Below are 15000 nucleotides of genomic sequence, written 5' to 3' on the forward strand. Positions count from 1 at the left end.
GTTGTTCAGGGTTCGGATCTTAGTAGTTTGGTAGAGGTTGCGTTGTTCAGTCGAGGGGGGCGGGTGTGGGGTTGGGTGGGGCCCGGAGGGGGTGGGTCCTTGATTGTATTATTGTATTGTATTACTCTTTTTTTTTTTTTTCTTTTTTGTCACAACGGATCTCTCTGTGTGAACTGGGGCTGCTCTCTTCGGGAAGAGCGCTTCGCTACACTAAGAGCGCCACCCTTTTTTTTTCTTTTTTTTTTGTATTTTTTCCTGCCTGCAGTGTTTTGTTTTTCTTATCGAAATGGATTTTTTTTCTACATAATTTTGCCAGGGACAACCCTTTTTGTTGCCGTGGGTTCTTTTACGTGCGCTAAGTGCATGCTTGCACACGGGACCTGGGTTTACCCTCTCATCCGAATGACTAGCGTCCAGACCAACACTCTAGGTCTTAGTGGAGGGGGAGAAAATACTGGCGACTGTGCCGTGATTCGAACCATTGTGCTCAGATTCTCTCGCTTCCTAGGCGGACACGTTACTTCTAGGCCATCACTTCATGACTGTCTATCCGGGTGGGAGGTCACTGTCTAAAAAATACATGGACAGCTCACTGGCCAGGAAAGCTGAAGCCAACTAGACGCCATATTGTTTCTCGTATCCGGCCGTCAGTCCGTTGACAAGTCGTCTGCTAACTGGTGGCAGTTTCTGATCTGTAACCGTGTATCTTGGATAAAATCGTGTTTTGCTTGCCCCCCACGACATGCCAAATATTGTGTCTTGATTAAAATCTGCCAATGGTTTTATCTACCAAAGTTATTACAGGAAAACCGTGCAGTGACACGTGGCCCAAACTTGCAGTGAAGATACACACAGGAATGTCAGCTTAACACAGTACAGCCGGTCCTCTCTTCTCCTCCACACAGACCCCTCGGATGTCCAGTGGGTGTCTGAATGACCCAACCTTTAGCTTCCGTCGTCAGAATTGTGGTATTCTTTGTCAACATTCACGTCTTCAGTATAAGAGCCTTCCGCTTGCAATATTTTGATGATGGTAATTGGGATGAAACGCTGTTAACGTCGTCTCTTTCGCCGTTCGTATGGAGAGAGTTAACTAACGCAGCGCAGCAAGTGAAAGCTTGAGCGCTCGGCTACACATATGAAGTCACCGCTTCGCGCTATACTGATACGAGAAGCAAAATGGCTGATTGAACACTTCCGCTGGCTTCAGTTAGCAAAAGAGCTCAAAGAAGGCATGCGTTATCCATGTATTTTTAGACAGTGGTCTATAGACAGATATAGATATACAGGTATACATTTACATGTGTGTGTGTGTGTGTGTGTGTGTGTGTGTGTGTGTGTGTGTGTGTGTGTGTGTGTGTAAGTTTTATATGGATGCAGGCACTACACTATGACTATGGCGAAACACTGTGTCAGGAGGGAGCAGACTACATGTCACCCAGAGAAATCGGTTAACAACAACAACAACAACAAAAGAAATACAATACAATACAATACAACACAATACAAAAACCATTTCTGCACAGGGCTAAATCAGCGTTCTGATAACGAGGTCGATAACAGGGACAGAGCCCGGATGAAAAAAAAAAAAAAAATGACGCTGTCTGCTAGCAGAATCAATCGTTACAAAGTGTGTTTTGCTCGACTGCATGGCGGGAACTGAAAACGAGAAGTGGCCGGTAATTGAACTGCGCTGCAAACAAAACACTTACTCCACCGCTGACAGATCCGAAGACGTGCGATACACCATTGCAGAAAGTAACTATGATTCATTCTTCTTCTTCTTCTCCTCCTTCTTCTTCTTCGTTCGTGGGCTGCAACTCCAACGTTCACTCGTATGTACAGAAGAGGGCTTTTTACGTTTTTACCCCGCCATATAGAGACAGCCATACTCCGCTTTCGGGGGGGTGTATGCTGGATATGTTCTTGTTTCCATAACTCACCGAACGCTGACATGGATTACAGGATCTTTAACGCGCGTATTTGATCTTCTGCTTGCGTGTACACATGAAAGGGGGTTCAGGCACTAGCAGGTCTGCAAATAATTATGTTGACCTGGGAGATCCGCGGAAAAAATCTCCATCCTTTACCCCACCAGACTGGAACCCCGGGACCCTCAGATTGAAAGTACAACGCTTTAACTCACTCAGTACGGCCAGTCCTCTCTTCTCCTCTACACAGACCCCTCGGATGTCCAGTGGGTGTCTGAATGACCCAACCTTTAGCTTCCGTCGTCAGAATTGTGGTATTCTTTGTCAACACTCACGTCTTCAGTATAAGAGCCTTCCGCTTGCAATATTTTGATGATGGTAATTGGGGTGAAACGCTGTTAACGTCGTCTCTTTCGCCGTTCGTATGGAGAGAGTTAACCACTTGGCTATTGCGGCCCGTTTGATTCATTCTGTATCCCCTGTTGGTGGGGGTGGGTAGGAGACGGAGGTAGGGGGACGGGGGGCGGGGGGGTGGGAACACCCCATGAGATCAGTTTCAGTCTCAGTTTCTCAAGGAGGCGTCACAGCGTTCGGACAAATCCATATACGCTACACCACCTCTGCTGTTGGCCAGATGCCTGACCAGCATCGTAACCCAACGTGCCTTGACAGTCCTTATGATTCGGATTCGGATTCGGATGGTTTATTCAAAAAAGGCCTTAGCCCCTTATGAAGGGGTGGTGTGTAAACTTATTTCGAAAACATTATGACATACAGTATATGATACAATAAAACAAAACAATACCTAGACTGATAATCAGGAACAACTAAATGACCGGATTTTGAATGCTTTGTGTAGATAAGTTGCAAACTGTCTGACTTCTTCTTCACGACGTGACGTCATAAGCAAAACTAGTTTAAACATAGAAGGCTGAGAGTAATATTTCTGGGGTATGAAATTATATCTTAGTTCACATAACTTTGGACAACAAAATATGAAATGTAATTCGTTTTCTTCTGCATTTGTGCACAATGGACAGTCCTTATGAGTACATATGAGAGTCAGTCGTGTCCGACTATGACCATCAGAACAGCAGAGGAGGCAACTGCTGTTCCGACTATTTGGGCTAGAATTTGATTATAGTGGAGAGTGTCTTGCCCAAGTTACATCCCCACTCTTTCGGCCAAGAGGGTTTTAGGACAGTCGGCGTTGGGATTGTTCCCAAAGGCCAGCTAGCCCACAAGGCTGCAGCACTAAGAGCCAATCTGTGATATAAGCCGAGTGTTGAGTACATGCTCCCCATGAAAGTAGCATGACTGCGTGAGCGCATGCGAGGGATTAGCTGTCAACTGTATGCACTGTTGGTTAGTTCCAGTTGTTCAAGGAGGCGTCAAAGCGTGTGGACTGATCCATATACGCTACATCCTACTTGCTTAAAGAAAAGAATAGTGGGATAGAGCGTGTGTGTGTGGGTGGGGGGGGGGGGGGGGGTGGACGGGGGAGGGGGAGGACTATGCCTGATCTTCGCCAAGATCCTTCACGTTAGGGCCTTCAGAGCCTAAGTTAGGTATGTATGAAATATCAAAGTGATATATGAAATATATAAACAATATAACTATGTACATTGAAATATACTAAATCATAAATCTGTGTGAGCGTAGGCACAATAAACAAGTATTGTATGCGAGGAATTAGTTCCCTTTTTTTCTGTATTCCATGTTGTTGGTCATTTGTAAGTGACGAGATCAGTGTTCTATTTATTTCCTCTTTTTTTTTTCTTTTTTTTTTTTAATGTAATCCTCCTCCCACTCTTCCTCTTCCTCCTCCTGCTTCTTCTTCTTCTTCTTCTCTTTCAGTAACTATCTCAAGAGTCTTTTTTCTCAATGTTTGTAGACGCGTTTAATCATTTGTTTCTTTACACTGAAATGAGTGAATTATGATTTTTCTCCACAAGGTGTATCTCTTCTGAGTTGACACATTTCCAAATTCTTCCTTGTGAATACGTTTTATTTATATTTTGTTTTTAGAAACATACGTTCAGTTGAATTAGCTTGTAAACAATAAACAATTGAGCCAGTGCAATTTTGCCTCCTAGTCTTAGAGTTGTTGTTGTCTCGTTCGTCATTTATCAGATGGATTCCCCCCCCCCCCACCCCACCCCCAGTCTCCTCGACGAAGACGTCAGTACATCACAGGTCCTTCAGTCCTCCGTACAGCTTCCGAGCCGCTTGAACTGGGTCGGGTCAGGTTTTCTCTCGGAGCGCTTGGTGGAGCGGGCAGGGCTGCAGCAGATGTTCTGTTGTCTAGCTGTCACTGCTCTGTGTCGCCGATACGGAATTTAGTCTGAGAGTCATAGTAGCCCAACCTACGCCGAATTTGAATGAATACCCCGATAGAAACCATCACAAACAGTAATTATCGTCATTGTCGTGGACAAGGACATGTGAACGACACCGAATCGCCAATTAATTAACTCTCTCAGCGCTGGCTTACGCCTTGCTTGTGTCACCTCTCTAATTAACCGGTAATGCCCTGGCAGCCACACCGCGCACGCTCTCTCACTCCACTCACATAACAGTAAGGCAAGTGATAGTGTGCAGTCACTTCTCCGCTATCTCACAGGCAAGTGTTAGTGGATAGAATGACTGTTTTGCTGTTTGCAGTACGTCGTCGTCGGGAAAGTGTGCCACCTTGACCTCATTTCTTATCACCGGATCCTTCAGTCGTTAACCCACTCAGTACGGCCAGTCCTCTCTTCTCCTCTACACAGACCCCTCGGATGTCCAGTGGGTGTCTGAATGACCCAACCTTTAGCTTCCGTCATCAGAATTGTGGTATTCTTTGTCAACATTTACCTCTTCAGTATAAGAGCCTTCCGACTGCAATATTTTGATGATGGTAATTGGGGTGAAACGCTGTTAACGTCGTCTCTTTCGCCGTTCGTATGGAGAGAGGTAACTGGATCGAGGAGGCAAGGAGTGAGTGCATGGTTTTGTGGTAGTGTTGAAATCCCTGCAGCGCCGCGCAGCGTTGGGCTGTTATTAGGTGGGTGTTATTGTGTCAACAAATAGTAAAGAGTGGTAACTCTCTCTCTCTCCATTCACAAGCTACACAGCTTCAAGTAAATGCTGCTTATGCTACCGATTCAGCAAGCACACATTTATTAAATAAAAGGTACACTGGAACAAACCCAGACACTTCCTTCCAAAAAAAATAATATAAAAAAAGGAAGTGCCGGGCTTTTCCTTTTTATCCGATCATTTGACATGTGTGCACAGCAGCAATGACAGAAATGTGCAAACACAAATCGTGAGTTTCCTCTACATAACTTGGCGATTTACACAATATGAAGCACTGAAGAGACTACGAACTGTTAGTTCGTGAATGTTGTAGAATTGTATTTTGCTATTTTTGGTTGACTTTTTATGTCGATTTTTTGTGTCATGTTCTTTTCTTTATCTTCTTATAGTGTGACCCCCACTTCAGTAAGTGCTTTGGCCTTTATCTGAATAAAAGATTGTTATCGTTATCGTTATCGTTATCTCTCTCTCTCTCTCTCTGATTCGTCTTTTCAAGTTTTGCTATCATGTTAATTTTTGTTCTTTTTCGTTTTGTTTTCTTTGCCATGAGTGTATTTTCTTATTCCGATGATGGAGTCTCCCGTCGGACCGACGGATGAGTAGGCAGGCAGGCTTATCTGTCGGTGTGTGTCCTCATATGGGAGAAGAGGCCGATTCTGGGATGCGCAGCACTTCCCACAGGTGTTGCAAGGGAAAACGTCTCCAGAAGTTGAGCCCTGCTTCCTTCGCTCCCGCTTCTCCTTAATGGCCAGCGTTCTCTTGTTTTCAAACGTCTTTATGCCACTAGAGCACAGCATCCTCCAGCGAGAGCGGTCAAGGGCATCGGTTTCCCAGGAAGCGGGAAGCTTTGAGGTTTGTCTTCAAGGTGTCCTTGAAGCGCTTGCAGGGTCTTCCAAGTTCGCGTTTGCTTATTCCACTTCCGTCACTAAAAGGAATTGCTATTCAGTTCTCTCTCTCTCTCTCTCTCTCTCTCTCTCTCTCTCTCTCTCTCTCCATACAGACACCTGATTTTTTTCCACTCTCATCTAATGTTCACATAAATCATACAATACAGGGCCTGTCAGCAACACCTGCCTTGGCCGCACAGTGCGTTTTTTTAACATTTTTTTTTTTTAGGTCGTTATTTCAAACCAGTTATGGTGTGTGTTCATGTCCATTCCCATAACACATCAAGCCACACGTTAGTATGATTTTAAAAATAAAATAAAATTAAAAAAAAAAATAAATAAAAATAAACGGACGCACATGTTCTCGCTTTCTTTGGCTACTTTTGTTTTGATCATGCAAACGCGTTTGTTTATTTTGGCGTGTTTGGGTTTCCATTGATTAGGGCGATGTTTTAACAAACCTATCCACGCAGTCCACCTCGCTGAATAAAGTGATACCCCCCACAGGGTCGGAGCGTAATGTTGTCGCTTTCAAAAAAAAAAGCGTCGCTAAAGTTTTGAGAGCTTTGCACTTTTGGGATTTCGCAAGGGTGTTCCACTTAACCCTCTTCTGTTTGAGAAAGGTCGAGTCGACCCGCAGTGAAATAACTAGAGCTGGAGAGAAATGAAGTGAAATAATATCTGTTTGAAACGAGAGAGAGAGAGAGAGAGAAGGGGGTGGGGGGATACAGTGGCAGTTGCTTCAGAACACTGTTTTTATGCTGTTTCCGATGGATAAAGTTCAAGGCATTACACGTGTAAAACAGGAGTAACATGAAAATGAAAAGCAATGAAACTAAATTAGAAGTGGTAATACAAACTGTTGTGTAAATGCAAGCAGATAATGTGAAGAGGAAGAAGAAGAATATGATGATAATGATGATGATGATGATCTTTAAACAGTAATGATAACAACAGCAAGAGTAATAATGATAATGATGACAATAATAATAATAATGGATAGTTATATAGCACGCTATCCAGAAATCTGCTCTAGGTGCTTTACAAAAACGCTTTGTTAACATAAAATATTACATCTATGTTACATACACACACCACACACACACACACACGCACACGCACACGCACACACACATACACACACACACACACACACACGCACACACACTGCATATATACATTTTAACTACATGTGTATCTAACAGCTACCCTAACACATACGCACACATAGGCAGGCACAAACTTACATAAACGCACGCAACAACAACAACAACAATGATCATGTTTAGAAGCGGGATGAAATGAAAGGAAAATGAAAGGAAAATAACTGTTTCAAAACAGTCATGAACGTGAACGGACGACATTGTTGCACAGGGAGCAAAAAGAACAAGGAGTGAGCACATTGTCCATGTATGGAAGGAAGGAAGGAATTTTTGTTTAATGTCCCGTCACACATATCGGTGATTGAAGACATTTTGTAAAAGTATTCATGAATACATCTGAGTATTATCGGTTAGAAGGGGTGGGAGATGTGGATGAAAAGCGATCATTGTCCATGTATGTATTATGGTAGAGAAAGCAAATGGGGTTGTTGGTTGTTGTTTTGTTTTTTGTTTTTTGTTTGTTTTGTTTTGTTTTTGTGTGTGTTTTTTTGTTGTTGTTGATGATGATGTTGTTGTTGTTGTTGTTGTTGTTGTTGTTGTTGTGTGTGTGTGTGTGTGTGTGTGTGAGTGAAAAGGTGTGTGTGTGTGTGTGTGTGTGTGTGTGTGTGTGTGTGTGTGTGTGTGTATGTGGATGGGTGGGCCTTACACAAAGAGAGTAAAACGTTCTGTTCTATACATTGCAGAATCACACAGCATCCATTCCGACGACCTCAAGGGATGAGATGACGTCATGGGGCGGCCATCTTGACGTCAAAAGGAGGTGACAGAAATAGTCGGAATGAACGTCACAGAACCCGCCCTCCGGCTGTCAGTTCCAGGAACTTTCATCCGTTACGTATTCCTGTAAAATGAGTCTATCCCACACAAGACTTCGCCAGGTAATATTCACTCTGCTTCCTGGGCGTGGCAGACGGATTCTCGTAGCGCCGCTGTATGGTTTTCTGGTGTTTCCACGGTGTTTTTGTGATGTGTTTTAATCGTAGTGTTATTTTGTTTCCAAGCGTCTTGCTTTTTTTTTTTTCCAATACTTTGTTTTATCGGGTTTTTTTTTCTTTCTTTTCTTTTTTTCTTCAGCAGATGTGGTGTAGCGTATATGGATCAGTCCGCACGCTTTGACGCCTTCATGAAACTGAAACTGAAACCAGCGTTGACAATATATACACAGTTCTCTATCCTTCACTGTTCGATAGATCGAATAGCATAGGCCTTTTTTTCTTTCTTTTTTTCCTCTCCTCCTCATTGACCAGTATTGATTTATTCGTTTCTACACAAACACATCTATGCTGGTGTTTCCATGAAAAGCTCTTGCTCCATCCAGCCAGTCCTGTTTGGTGGAGGGGGATGTGGGGATTCCCCAGGTGAAGTGGATCTCCCAAGTGCTGTACAAATCCCCTCGCCTGTTGATGACCGGCTGGTATTTCTGACCGGAAATCTTCAACTCCCCCCTCCCTCCCTCCCTCCCTCTCTCTGTCTGTCTCTGTCTGTCACCCAGGGGACAGGTCCAGAATCTATGACCACAGGACTTAGGGACTGCAGGAGGGGGACTGGAAGCTGCCTAGAGAGCTCTGAAGTACCATGAAAAAGGCTACACACACACACACACACACACACACACACGGAGATAAGCACGCTACCTACCAGCCTTCCGGAACTAGACCAACGCGGAGCTGACAAAAGCGATCATTCGTTCCCATGTCAACAAAACAACCTGGACACGTGATGATTAAAGGGCCAAGGCAATCATGTGATTGAGTCAAAAGGCTTTTGTGTGTAAGGTTGTGGAATCGTTTAAGTATCAGACACGTCGAAGAAATTCAGGCTTGATTTTTTTTTTCTTGTTATACGAATGTCGTCGCTCTGCATTCATCGAAAAAAGGTGGGGGTTGGAGGGCTTCGTCATGGATTTGTTGTAACATGAAAATCAAAGTTTTTTTTCTGGAAAGGAGAAGTGTGTATGTGTGTTAGTGTGTTAGTGTGTGTGTGTGTTCATCGGTGACGTTATAGCCATGGGCAACACCTTTTCCTGCACTTCTTCCCACTCCTCCTCCTATGACGACCTGAAAGCCTCCGGACTGAACCTCCCTGGATCGCTGTCAGAGAAATCCAAACATCCTCCTCCTCTTCCTCCTCCTCCTCCTCCTCCTCCCAAGCCTCCTGTGTACGGAGAGAGTGGCTTGACAGAGGAAGCACCGCCTCTGCCCGAGAAGGCGCCCCTGACGTCACGGAACGATGACGTCACGAAGGACGCCTTGACGTCATCGTCGTCACCCAGTGCGAAGAAAGCGACGAAGGGATCGAGCGAGCAACGACGACAACATGGCGGTAATTATAACTATGAGAGAGAGAGAGAGAGCTCTCTGTATGTTTGTTTCTTTGGTCTGTCTGTCTGTCTGTCTCAGTGTCTGTTCGGTCTGTCTATGTTTCTGTCTCATCTTTTTCTGCCTGTGTGTATGGTCTGTATGTATGTATGTATGGTCTGTATGTATATATGTGTGTATGGTCTGTATGTATATATGTGTGTATGGTCTGTATGTATGTATATATGTATGGTCTGTCTGTGTGGTTGGGTTGTCTGTTTTTCTGTTAGTTTGTTCAAATGTATGTATGTATGTATGCCTGGTCTGTCTGTCTGTCTGTCTGTCTGTCTGTGTGGTTTGTCTGGCTGTATTTCTGTCTGTTTGGTCCGTGTGTCTCTCTGTCAGTGGGTCTGTCTGTCATCTGGTCTGTCCATCTGTCTGTCAGTCTGGTCTGTTTGTTTGGCTTCTCCGTCTGTCTATTAGTCTGGTCAGTCTGTTTGTCTATCTGTATTCTTGAAATGGTTTGTCTGTCTGTCTGTCTGTCTGTCTGTCAGTGGGTCTGTCTGTCTGTCATCTGGTCTTTCCATCTGTCTATCAGTCTGGTCTATTTGGCTTCTCTGTCTGTCTATTAGTCTGGTCAGTCTGTTTGTCTATCTGTATTCTTGAAATGGTTTGTCTATCTGTCTGTCTGTCTGTCTGTCAGTGGGTCTGTCTGTCTGTCATCTGGTCTTTCCATCTGTCTATCAGTCTGGTCTATTTGGCTTCTCTGTCTGTCTATTGGTCTGGTCAGTCTGTCTATTTGCATTCTTGAAATGGTTTGTCTGTCTGTCTGTCTGTCTGACTTAGTCGTCTGTCTGTCTGTTTTGCGTGACTGTTTATCTAGACCAGATAAGCGCAGTAAAAAAAAATAATAATAAGGAAAAGAAAAGGAGACAAACTGCGTTCGTTTGTCAATAGGGAAATAAATATAGGGTCATATTAACAGGGGAAAAATATCCATCTCTTTTCTCATAAATTCGAGGAGGGGGTGGAGGGTGGGGGGTAGGGGTGTTTGGGGGGCGGGGGTGGGGGTGGGGTTCTTTTTCGTACCTGTTTTGTTTTCTTTCCGGTTGTTGTTCTTCTACGCACTGTCTCTGTCTCTCTCTGTTTCTGTCTCTCTGTCGTTCTCTGTATTCCCCTGCCTCTGTCTCTGCCTCTCTGTCTGTCTGTCTGTCTGTCTGTCTGTCTGTCTGTCTCTCTCTCTCTCTCTCTCTCTCTCTCTCTCTCTCTCTCTCTCTGTGTCACTTCCCCTTTCACTCTGTTTCTTGCTCTCTGTATTTGTCTCTGTGTGTCTCTCTATCTGTCTCTGTCAGCCTGTCTGTCTGTCTTTGTCTCCTGCTCTCTGTCTCTGTCTCTCTCTCTCTGTGTCTCTGTTTCTATCTCTCTCTCTCTGTCTTTCTGTCTCTTTTTTTCTGTGAGTCTCTCCATCTGCTTCTTGTCTGTCTGTCTGTCTGTCAGTGGGTATGTCTGTCTGTCATCTGGTCTTTCCATCTGTCTATCAGTCTGGTCTGTTTGGCTTCTCTGTCTGTCTATTGGTCTGGTCAGTCTGTCTATCTGTATTCTTGAAATGGTTTGTCTGTCTGTCTGTCTGTCTGTCTGTCTGACTTAGTCGTCTGTCTGTTTTGCGTGACTGTTTATCTAGACCAGATAAGCGCAGTAAAAAAAAAAAAATAATAAGGAAGAGAAAAGGAGACAAACTGCGTTCGTTTGTCAATAGGGAAATAAATATAGGGTCATATCAACAGGGGAAAAACCCCATCTCTTTTCTCATAAATTCGAGTCGAGGAGGGGCGTGGGGGGGTAGGGGTGTTTGGGGGGCGGGTGTGGGGGTGGGGTTCTTTTTCGTACCTGTTTTGTTTTCTTTCCGGTTGTTGTTCTTCTACGCACTGTCTCTGTCTCTGTCTCTCTCTGTTTCTGTCTCTCTGTCGTTCTCTGTATTCCCCTGCCTCTGTCTCTGCCTGTCTGTCTGTCTGTCTGTCTGTCTGTCTGTCTCTCTCTCTCTCTCTCTCTGTCACTTCCCCTTTCACTCTGTTTCTTGCTCTCTGTATTTGTCTCTGTGTGTCTCTCTATCTGTCTCTGTCAGCCTGTCTGTCTGTCTTTGTCTCCGGCTCTCTGTCTCTGTCTCTCTCTCTGTGTCTCTATCTCTCTCTCTGTCTCTCTGTCTCTTTTTTCTGTGAGTCTCTCCATCTGCTTCTTGTCTGTCTCTGTCTCTCTGTCTTTCTCCCTCTATCTATCTGTTTATCTATCTTTCCTGTGCATGTCTTTGTCTCGTTTTGTCGTGTCTCTTTCCGTCCTGCAATTCCCCCCCCCCCCTCCCCCCTTCTAGGTAACTTACGGTCTATCATCAATTTGAAAAAAAAAAATTAAAATCTTTTATAGATCGTCGGCACGGAATGACCATCTTGTTCCAGACGCATCCTGAATCGACCCTGAAAAACGCTGCTAGTTTTGTTTGTCAACAAGTTGGTTTGAAGGTTATCTGCAGCACCAACCCTTTCCTTCCTTCTCTACTCCCCACTCCGACCCCAACGACCCCAACACCCTCTCTCAGTGTTTTAAGATATGTTTGTTTAATGTTGTTTTGAATGTTCCCTTCCATGATGCTGCTAAAACGCGGCATACAGCTGTGTGTATCTGAACTTTGATTTTTTTTTATTTTTTTTTACTGGGGGCATCACTGTCTGGTGTTGGTATGGGAGCAAGCAAGAATTTGAGGTTGTAGGGGAGGGGTGGGGTTTAGGGAATATTCGTGTGTGTGTGTGTGTGTGTGTGTGTGTGTGTGTTTAAGAGCACGTAGCCCCGACCCTAACCCACTCTCAGTGTTTTAAAGCCATGTTTGTTTTTTTTAGTGTTGTTTTGAATGTTCCCTTTCCATGATGCTGCTAATATGAAACGCGGCACACAGCTGTATGTTTCTGAACTGTTTAGTCTGACATCTGTTTGTATTTTCGTTTTCTTTTTTCTTTTTTTTCTTTTTATTTATCTCTCTCTCTTGTTTTGGGAGGGTGGGGATGGGGGTTAGGGGGTAAGCTAGCGGGTGGGGTGTGGGGGCGGGGGGGGGGGGGGCATCACTCCTTAGTGTTGGTATGGGGGCTATCAGAGTGTAAGGTAGTAGGGAAGGTGTAGGGGTGGGGGTGCATGTGCGTGTGAATGTGTGGTTTGTGTGTATGTGTGCGTGTGCGTGTGCGTGTGCGTGTGTGTGTGTGTGTGTGTGTGTGTGTGTGTGTGTAAGAGCACCTAGCTTTGAGGACGCCTTCCATTCAGGATGAATGGATGAATAAAGACGAAGACTCAGTTGAAAATTATTTGTTTATTCATTTCTTCATTGGCCTGTTTACCTTGCTAACATGTTTGGGTTTGTTTTGTTTTGTTTTGTTTTTCATGTTGGGGTGACAGACTGGGGCATGTCCACTTTTATTAACCCTTTCACCGCCGGTCTTCTTCTTCTTCTTCTGCGTTCACTCGTATGCACACGAGTGGGCTTTTACGTATATGACCGTTTTTACCCCGCCATGTAGGCAGCCATATTCTGTTTTCGGGGGTGTGCATGCTGGTTATGTTCTTGTTTCCATAACCCACCGAACGCTGACATGGATTACAGGATCTTTAACGTGCATATTTGATCTGCTTGCATATACACACGAAGGGGGTTCAGGCACTAGCAGGTCTGCACATATGTTGACCTGGGAAATCGTAAAAATCTCCATCCTTTACCCACCAGGCGCCGTCACCGTGATTCGAACCCGGGACCCTCAGATTGACAGTCCAACGCTTTAACCACTCGGCTATTTCGCCCGTCACCGCCAGTCAATTTAGAGTACAAGATTCCCTTGTGGTATAAACACAGAAAAGACAGTGGCTAAGAACAGCTGGAGATTCCCCATGCGATGTATAGAAAATATGGCCTATCCTACACCGAACATTAAGAGCAGTAGGTTCATGGATAACAGACCAATGAATGGTCACCTTTCAGTGACATGGGTCCTCTACCACGCCTGTGCATAAATGCGAGCTTGGCGGTGAAAGGGTTAACCATACTGTGTTCTAAACACTTATGTATCTCACTGTACAAATTTACTACAACACGATCTTGTCAGTACCGTCCAAACTTATTCTTCCACCCTTCTTCTTTCCTTCCTTTCTTCATTCATTTCTTGCTCTCTCTCTCTCTTTCCTTTTCTTTTTTTAATTTGTAGTCTACGGCTTCTCATCTCCAGACGCTCTTCCATCTTTTTTTTTTTTTTTTTTTTTTTTTTTTTTTTTGTTATTTGTTCGTCTTCAATATCTACTTCTTCTTCTTCTTCTTCTTCTTCTTCTTCTTCTTCTTCTTCTTCTTCTTCTCGTTTTTGTCCCATGTATCTAGATAAGAAGTGTCTGCTCGGCTTTTTTAAAGTAAGCTTTTATCTTCAGGATTTTATCTTTAGTTCAACACACACACACTCGCAGATACACACAGAAACACAGACACAGACACATATACAGACACACACAGACACACACACACACACACACACACACACACACACACACACACACACACACACACACACACACATACACACACACACACACACACAAACACGCACATGTACCCACTGGCACACACGCTCACACTCACACACACATTATATACATACACATACCTACACACACACACACACACACACACACACACACACACACACACAGTGACACACACACACACACACACACACACACACACGAACACCTACACCAGCACACACACAAAAAACCAAAAAAAAACACACGCACAAATATGTTCCCACGCATACACGCTCCTGCGCACGCACGCACAACACGCACACACACATGAAATACAAAAACATACACACACGCACACACGTAACGAGAGACGGCAGACAGAGCTAGAGAGAGAAGAGAGACAGAGACAGACAGACAGAGAGACAGAGAGAGAGAGCATTACACTAAATTGTTGGAATTCTAATATCAGCATCGTTTACTTTGAAGACATGAATTATGCAGACAGGTGGATAATCTTACTTTCCTAAGAAGCACTTTGCAAGTTCGTAATATAAGATGATTGATGTCTTTAAGATTCCTCTCTCTCTGTCTGTGCCTCTGTCTGCATCTGTCACTCTCTCACACTTTCTCTCTCTCCACACTCTCTTCACTACGACTGTAAAAATATTGTTTCGTTTTCTCTGCTTCTCTGTGTGTGTGTGTGTGTGTGTGTGTGTGTGTTGTGAATCTTTCTGTAATTCTGCCTGTCTACCTGTCTGACTCTCTCTCACCTGTCTCTGTGAGTGCGTGTTTTCCCACGTCTCTCTCTCTCTCTCTCTCTCTCTCTGTGTCCAAGTCAGTTTAGACTGTCGTTACTTACTTATGGCATCAGCGCATGAACAAACTATTCAAAACCTATCAGGTTATCTGTATAGATCATTTAAGCTCCGATCTATTCTTATGTCTTAGTGCATCCAATAACGACTTACATACGGACAATGTGTATAACTAAACTGAGCGCTATTAACTAAGCATGTAAGAGATATTATTGAGCGTATATCATATATTATTTAGGTGTATACATGTCATTTGAATACAGTATGTTTCATGATGTGTATTA

General features: G+C 44.1%; 1 protein-coding gene across 1 annotated transcript in view; it reads left to right on the plus strand.

Moving 5' to 3' along the window:
* LOC143284855 (uncharacterized) overlaps nucleotides 1-15000 on the plus strand; it is a 170226-nt gene that overhangs the window by 25757 nt on the left and 129469 nt on the right. Inside the window, exon 2 of the mRNA XM_076591958.1 lies at nucleotides 7746-9384. Coding sequence (XP_076448073.1) covers nucleotides 9069-9384 — 316 coding nt within the window. The 5' untranslated portion in view covers nucleotides 7746-9068. The remainder of the gene's footprint in view (nucleotides 1-7745; nucleotides 9385-15000) is intronic.

This window comes from Babylonia areolata, chromosome 8 (assembly GCF_041734735.1).
Source record: "Babylonia areolata isolate BAREFJ2019XMU chromosome 8, ASM4173473v1, whole genome shotgun sequence".
Taxonomy (NCBI): domain Eukaryota; kingdom Metazoa; phylum Mollusca; class Gastropoda; order Neogastropoda; family Buccinidae; genus Babylonia; species Babylonia areolata.